An 8,300-nucleotide genomic window follows, 5' to 3' on the forward strand; every position below is an offset into this window, starting at 1 on the left:
ATCTTCCTGCATGAGATGCCAATCCTCACTGGAACAGCTGGAATTCCAGCGCCTAAAGGGGCTCCAGGAGAGCTGGAGAGGGACTGGGGACAAGGGATGGAGGGACAGGACACAGGGAATGGCTTCCCAGTGCCAGAGGGCAGGGATAGATGGGATATTGGGAAGGAATTCCTGGCTGGGAGGGTGGGGAGGCCCTGGCACAGGCTGCCCAGAGAAGCTGTGGCTGCCCCTGGATCCCTGGAAGTGTCCCAGGCCAGGTTGGACGGGGCTTGGAGCACCCTGGGCTAGTGGAAGGTGTCCCTAAGATTTAATATCAGTAACAGGAGCATTTCCACGGCCCCTCTCAGGGAATGAACTCCATGAAGGGCTTCGGTTGAATAAAAACTGATTAACGGGGGTAATTAATGGGACACTCAGCAGGGTGACACCTCAGGCCAACATTGCTGAGGTTGATGGAAATGTCCAGTCAGGAAAGGGGTGCCCTGAGAGTCCCTCTTTTTTGCCTCCTCTTTGGAAAATTCCCAAAATATCAGCAGACTGAGAATGTTTTCTGTCCCTAAGGGTTAAAGGACGTGGAGCCACGGCAGCCTTTGCACCCAAACCGCAGGAAAACAAGAGAGGAAGGAAAATGGAAAAGCTTTTAATGAACCTACAGGATTCAGATTCATACAAAACAGAGCCGATCCCTGAAGGGGGGGTGATCTGAGGACACAAAGGGACAAATCCAGCAGGGCCAAGTCCAGGAGGGGCCTCAGTTGGAGGGGGTGAGGGGGATGGTGCCCGGGCCCTCTGTGGGGAGCGGCGGTCGCATCATGGGGGGCAGAGGGGCAGGGGGGCATGCCGGGGCTGGGGGCAGCTGAGGGGGCACTGGTGGGGTGGCACTGGCCCCGAGGGGGCATGGGGGAAGGGTCATGCCCCCAGGGGAGGGGGGCATGGAGTCGGGCAGGGGGGGCCGGGGGGCAGCCCGTTCATCAGCGGAGGGGGCGGCGGCCGCTTCACGGTCGGGGGGCCCGGGGCAGATTGGGGGGAGCCGGGGGCTTCTCCATCTTGAAGTGGAACTGCAGGAAGAACTGGGGAGGGGAGGGAGGCAAAGGGAAGGGAACAATTAATCACGGGACTGTAGAATCCTGGGATGTCCTGAGCTGGAAGGGATCCACATGGATCGTCCACTCCAACCCCTGGCCCTGCACAGACACCCCACCAACCCCACCCTGTCCCCAAGTGCCCCATCCACAGGTTGCTGAACACTCCCAGGGATGGTGACTCCATCACTGCACTGGGCAGCTGTGCCACTGCCTGACAACCCTTTCCATGAAGAAATTTTTCCCAGTGTCCAATTTAAATCTCCCCTGGCACAACCTGGGGCCGTTCCCTCTCCTCCTGTCCCTGTTCCCTGGGAGCAGAGCCCGACCCCCCCCCCCAGGTCCCCCCTCCTGTCAGGGGGTTGCAGAGCCAGAAGGTCCCCCCTGAGCCTCCTTTTCTGCAGACATTCCTGTCCCATCCTGCTGCTGCCAACAACCTCCCTGGGCAAATCCTCACACAGATCACACATGGTCAGACCTCTCTGCCAGGGGCTCCCAGTGCACACTTGCATTGAGGGAATGAAGATCTTCACATCAGAGCAGCAGGGACAGCACTGATGTCACTGTCCCTGCTGCTCTGCCCTCCCTAACCCTTCCCACAGACAGTCCCAGTTACCTGTTTGGTTTCCCTGTTCCAGTGGGTCCAAAACTTTCCTTCTGCTTTGTCGATTTCCCTGCTTGGCACCTGCAGCAAAAGAGAACACAGAGCTATTCTTAGCAGCCCCAGATTAGCTCAAAGGCCCTTTTTAGCCCCAGAGCCTGGGAGATAAGCAGTTATTCCAGGCCTTGGTGAGCTGCTCTGTTGTTAGATGGAGGTGGGGGCAGGAAAGAATTAAAGTTACTTCCCTATCGGTCAAGGACAACCGAAAACAAAAAACCCTCCCTTAACATCTGCACAGGGGCTGAGGAGGCTCCTGCCTGTGCCAGACACCGGGAATTCACAGCTCCCCAGAGCTCAGCAGTCTGGTTTTCAGGCCAGAGTCCTCCAGGAACTCTCACTGGGGCTTAATGACTTCCAGCCACTCCTGACCCCCTTCCCACTCCATTAACCCACAGAAGTTGGAACGGAAATCGAGGCGTTCACTGGGAATGAGCCACGGAATCACAGGATCAACCAGGTTGGAAAACACCTCTGAGATCCTGGAGTCCAACTCCTGACCCAACACCACCTTGTCCCCCAGACCATGATACTGATGCCATGTCCAGTCTGTCCTCAAACACCTCCAGGGGCAGTGAATCTACCCCCTCCCTGGGCAGCCCATTCCAGTGTCTGATCCCTCTCTCTGGGAAGAAATTCTTCCTGATGTCCAACCTAAACCTTCCCTGGCACAGCTTAAGGCTGTGCTCTCTTGTCCTACTGCTGGTTCCCTGGGAGCAGAGCCCGACTCGCCCCAGCTCCCCCTTCCTGTCAGGGAGTTGTAGGGAGTGAGAAGGTCCCCCCTGAGCCTCCTCCTCTCCAGGCTGAGCCCCCCCAGCTCCCTCAGCTGCTCCTGGTGCTCCAGCCCCTTCCCAGCCTCGCTGTCCTTCTCTGGAACTGTTCCAGCCCCTCAATGTCCTTCCCAAACTGAGGGGCCCAGAGCTGGACGCAGCACCAGTGCCAAGCACAGGGGCAGAATCACTTCCCTGCTCCTGCTGCCACACTGTTCCTGAGCCAGGCCAGGATCCACTGGCCTTCCTACCCACCTGGCTCATGTCCAGCTGCTGTCACCAGGTGGACGTGTCAACCAGCACCCCCAGGTCCCTTTCTCTCCAGCCACTCTGTCCCCAGCCCGTGGGGCTGCCAGGGGTTGTTGTGGCCAAAGGGCAGGACCCGGCACTTGGCCTGGTTGAACCTCATCCCCTTGGAATCAGCCCAGCTCTCCAGCCTGTCCAGCTCCCTCTGCAGAGCCCTCCTGCCTTCCAGCACATCACCACTCCCCCCCCAGCTTGGTGTCATCTGCAAATTGGCTTGGAGATGTCTCGGAAGAGAGGGAAGCGTGCCGGGGTTACCTTGAAGGCGATGGTCTCGTAGGGCTCGGCTGCCATGAGCAGGTACTGCCAGCGCCGGTCGGGGGGCTCGATGCGCTGCTCGTAGGCCGACATGAAGCGGTGCCGGGGCATGATGCTCTCGGCAATCTCGGGGTAATCGATCTGGGGGGCACAGGGCACCGTCACAAACATCCCCCTGGCACCCTCCAAGCACCAAACACGGCCCTCGGGGTGGGCACGTGGAGAGCAGTTCCCAACAAACACCGCAGCAAACAGGCTCGGGAGCACAGAAGGATTTGGGTCGGGAGGGACCGGAAAGAACTCAGATGGAAAGAGGGGAAATGAAGGGGAAATTGTTCCCTGTGAGGCCTTGGCACAGGCTGGGCACACTTCCCCATCCATGGAAGTGTCCAAGGCCAGGTTGGACCAGGAGTAACCTGGGCTAGTGGAAGGTGTTCCTGCCCATGGCAAGGGTCGAAACTGGATGATCTTTAAAGCCCCTTCCAACCCAAACCATTCCATGACTCTGTGATCATCTCGTTCCAACTCCTGCCCCTTCCACTACACAGCTTGACAGCTTTGCTCAGGGATCTGCTCTACACAGTCAGCTGTAAAAACCAGGAAAGTAGGGCCTTTTTTTATTATTATTTCTTTCATGGGTCCAGCAAGGATCTGCTCACTTAGCAGCAGTTTCACTTGGATAACCCTGACAGCGAGAATTTTCACCCTGCCCTTACCTGGAAGAGAAGGCTCTGCTGGCCTGTTTCGGGGTCCCTCTGTTTGGTCACTGTAAGGAAAATAGAGAAGATGAGAACATCCCCCAGCATTATTCTGCCCCAGGAAACACATAAAGCTTCCAACAACTAAATATTACAAGATTTTTCTCCCATTTATCAAACAAAATGTCACATTGTCTTTAACCAAAGCTATGGCTGGGAGGGTGATAAGGCCCTGGCACAGGTTGGGCAGAGAAGCTGTGGCTGCCCCTGAATCCCTGGAAGTGTCCAAGGCCAGGTTGGAGCACCCTGGGCTGGTGGGAGGTGTCCCTGCCCATGGCAGGGGGTGGGACAGGATGGGCTTTAAGGTGCCTTGCACACCCAAACTGTTCTGGGATTCTGTGATATTACTGTGTCCAGTCCTGGGCCACTCATGACAAAAAGGACATTGAGGGGCTTTAGGTGTCCAGGGAAGGGAAGGGAGCTGGGAAGGGGCTGGAGCAGCAGGAGGGGCTGAGGGAGCTGGGGGGGGCTCAGCCTGGAGAAAAGGAGGCTCAGGGGGGACCTTCTGGCTCTGCAATCCCTGACAGGAGGGGGGAGCTGGGGGGTTCAGGTTCTGCTCCCAGGGAACAGGGACAGGAGGAGAGGGAACAGCCTCTGGTTGTGCCAGGGGAAGTTTAGGTGGGATACAGGCAATTCAAACCATGAAGGACACCAGGAGAGAGCCCAGTTCTTATTCATGGGCAGAGCTGCTAAACGGGCTAATTAATAGTTCACATCCCAGCACTGCAGGCGCTGCCCACAGGCACCCACCGGGCACCCCCCACCCACCTTTGTAACCTGGGCGCCCAATTTTCACAAACTTCTTCACTTCCACTTTGACCTTCTCTGGGGCAGGTTGGGCAGGGGCTTCCTTGGCTTCCTTGGCAGCTCGCCGGGCCCTGGGGAGGAATTTCAAAGTGTAAGGGTTACCACCTGCACTTGTTTCCAAAGGAATCACGCCTGGAAAACCTACTTCCCTTCCCCAGGGTATCCATCCTTCCCCAGGGTATCCATCTTTCCCCTCACCGAAGGCTGTCACTCAGTTATCCACCCCTGAGATGGCCTTGGTGCCTGACTCCACAAATGCATTTGAGAAGATTTAATTCTTGACATTAAAAAGGAAAAAAACCCCACAGCTAAAGCAAAGTAAACTGGATTCCTTAAAATAAAACTGATAAACTTCTCCCAACCTGTACTGACAAATCCAGATCACAGAATCCTGGAACATCCTGAGTGGGAGAAGGGACTCACAGGGATCATCCAGTCCAACTCCTGGCCCTGCACAGGGAGCCCAACAATCCTACCCTGTCCCTCAGAGCATTGTCCACAATCATCATTTTAATGGAGTTAAAGGTTTATAGATGAACACAATCATCATTTTAAAGTGCCTCAGTAATGAATAAAGTTGTGGTAGAGAATGACTTACAAATTGGTCTGATGCTTCTTCCCCTGGGTATGTGCTAAGTAACTCCCCTGAAATAAAAACCAAGGTAGAAGAAAGTTAAATGAAGGCAGGACTGGAAGATTCGTGTCACAGTGGGGCTGTGTCTCACACTGACACTCACCCTGAGGGTGTTTTCACCCTCACAGCCCAGGTTCTGGCACCTGAAGCTACTGTTACCCCAAAATTCCTGCTGCTGGGATCAGCCCAGGCAGCTGCTCTCCTCACCTCGTTGTTGTGCAGTGTCAGGCAGAGCTTGCACTCGTAGGAGCCCAAGTGATTTTTCATAAAATAGGGGTCCTGGGAAGAGAATGATGGACACGTTACAAGGAAAATCCACGGCAAAGCAACAGGATAACCAAAATACTGCAGAGCTCTCCTGCACAGGAAGAACTGGTCAGGCACTGCCCAGGCTCCCCAGGGCAGTGGGCACGGCCCCAAGGCTGCCAGAGCTCCAGGAGCAGTTGGGACAACGCTCTGAGGGACAGGGGGGGATTGTTGGGGTGTTCTGGGCAGGGCCAGGAGTTGAACTGGATGGTCCTTGTGGGTCCCTTCCAGCTGTGGGTATTTTATGGTTCTATGATTCTACAGCTGAGTTCAGAATTTAAATCAACAGCACAACGGAGCTTTAGGAAGACAGAAACAAAGAGACTCAACAGCAGCTCTGAGCATCGGTGACAGAGTTCCCAATTGCACCAAGAAATGGCAAAGTACAAACCAGTCCTGAGGAGACTGGAAATAACTTCAATACAAAGTGCTGGCACCTCCCTGTCAGCCCCATCCTGAATGTTCCTCATTCAAACCCAACATTCCCAGAGACACAAGTATTTAAACACAATCCACCACTCAGCCTGGAGAAGAGAAGGCTCTGGGGAGACCTGGGAGCTCCTTCCAGGGCCTAAAGAGGATCCAGAAGAGCTGGAGAAGGACTGGGGACAAGGACCTGGAGCGACAGGACAAGGAGAATGGCTTCCCACTGCCAGAGGGCAGGGATAGTGGGATACTGGGAGGGAATCCTTCCCTGTAAGGGTGATGAGGCCCTGGCACAGGTTGCCCAGAGCAGCTGTGGCTGCCCCTGGATCCCTGGGAGTGTCCAAGGCCAGGCTGGCGCAGTGGGAGGGGTGTCCCCACCTTGTTGATGTCGATGGTCTCCAGGGCCAGCTGCCGCAGCCGCTCCCGCCGGTCCCGGTTACTCTCCGAGGCCGAGGCGACGCCTCCGCTGCCCGTCTTCCCTCCAGGGCGGTGCTGGAAATCCATGGTGGGGAATTCTGTCCTTCAGCCCCCTCTGGAGAAAGGGAAGAGTCTGGAGGAAAGCAGGAGAAGCAACGTGAGTGGTGGGTGGGCCTGAGGTCACAGAGTGTTCAGCCCCAGCAGTGAGGACACGGGATGGGAACCCCAAAAACGCCCTGGGAACACGGCAAGGGATGAGATTCCACGTGGAGCGGGTCTGGCACCACCCACTCAGTAAGCACAAGTAAAATGATGCAGAAGAACAACCCCCAGAGCCCTTTCCATCTCCTCAGACACTTCCACACACAGACATATCCCCCAAGCCCAGACTGGGTCCCAGAAAGGCTGAGAGCCCCCCAAAAACACACCACAGCCCACCAGAAACAGTGAAAATCTCCCCCCAAAACACTCCCAGGCCCTCAGTGAGGATTGAGGACCCCAAACATTCCCAGAAAGGGTCAACCCCATAAACGTGTCCCCCAACAGCTCTGCAAGTGTTAAAGGCACCCTCAAATAAGCCCCCCAATGCCTCAGCAAGGGTCAAAGCCCCCCTCAGATACCCACCAACTCCTCAGCGAGGAACAAGCCCCCTCAAGCACCCCCAGTAAGGATCAAAACCACCCCTCAAACACACCCCAACACCTCACCAAGGGTCACCCTCCCTCCCCAAACATCCCCTCAGGACCTTCCAGATCCCCTCACAACCCCCTAAATCCCCTCAGGATGCCCCGGATCCCATCAGGACCCCCCCCCAGGTCTCCTCAGGACACTCCACATCATCTCACAACCCCCTGGATCCCCTCAGAACTCCCCAGGGCCCCTCAAAACGCCCCAAATCCCCTCATGTCCCCTCAGGACCTCCCAAATCCCCTCAGAACCCCCCAGGTCGCCTCAGAATGCCCCAAATACCTTCACAACCCCTAGAACTCCCCAGATCCTCTCAGAAAGCCCCCCCATGTCCCCTCAGGACTCACTAAATCCCCTCACGATGCCCTAAATCCCCTCAGAATCCCCCAAGTCCCCTCAGGACCTGCCAAACCTCGTAAGATCCCCTCAGAACCCCCTAAATCCCCTCAGGACCCCTCAGATCCACTGAGGACCCCTAAAATCCCCTCAGTTCCCCCAAATGCCCCGAAGACCCTCCAGGCTCCTCTAAAACCCCTCATAACCCCCCTTAATCCCCTCAGGATCCTCCAAGTCGTCTCAGGACCCCCCGGATCCCCTCAAGACCCCCCGGATCCCCTCAGCATCCCCTCAGGACCCCCGATCCACTCTAGACCCCTGGATCCCCTCAGGACCCCCCGAATCCCCTCAAGACCCCCGGATCCCCTCAGGACCCCCCGTGATCCCCTCAGGACCTCCCGGATCCACTCAAGACCCCCCTGATCCACTCAGGATCCCCCTGGATCCCCTCACAACGCCCGGATCCCCTCAGGACCGCCCGGATCCACTCAGAAGCCCCCTGATCCACTCAAGACCCCCCGGATCCCCTCAGGATCCCCTCACGACCCCTCTGATCCACTCAAGACCCACCAGATCCCTCAGGATCCCCTCATGAACTCCAGATCTCCTCACGACCCCCCTGACCCACTCAGGATCGCCCCGGATCCCCTCAGGACCCCCTGATTCACTCATGACCCCCGGGAACCACTCAAGACCCCTCGGATCCCCTCAGGACCCCCCCGATTCACTCAAGACCCCCAGATCCACTCAAGACCCTCCCAATCCCCCCCGTTCCCCTCACAAACCCCGGTCCGTCCCAGCTATCGCGCGGCTCTTTTCCTTCTCCCTCCTCCTCCTCCTCCTCCTTCCCCCCCGCTC

General features: G+C 56.9%; 1 protein-coding gene across 1 annotated transcript; it reads right to left on the reverse strand.

Moving 5' to 3' along the window:
* Positions 1–624: 624 nt before the first annotated feature.
* SF3A2 (splicing factor 3a subunit 2) lies at positions 625–8,290 on the reverse strand. The gene is given in 11 exon segments (XM_050321457.1): positions 625–954; positions 957–1,016; positions 1,019–1,070; positions 1,699–1,767; positions 3,072–3,212; positions 3,788–3,837; positions 4,598–4,707; positions 5,235–5,281; positions 5,478–5,549; positions 6,381–6,552; positions 8,228–8,290. Coding segments are annotated over 10 exon segments (930 nt in total). The 5' UTR covers positions 6,507–6,552; positions 8,228–8,290; the 3' UTR covers positions 625–751.
* Positions 8,291–8,300: the final 10 nt, after the last annotated feature.

This window comes from Myiozetetes cayanensis, unplaced genomic scaffold, assembly GCF_022539395.1.
Source record: "Myiozetetes cayanensis isolate MyiCay16 unplaced genomic scaffold, myiCay2020 scf26, whole genome shotgun sequence".
In the NCBI taxonomy this organism is placed as follows: Eukaryota; Metazoa; Chordata; class Aves; order Passeriformes; family Tyrannidae; genus Myiozetetes; species Myiozetetes cayanensis.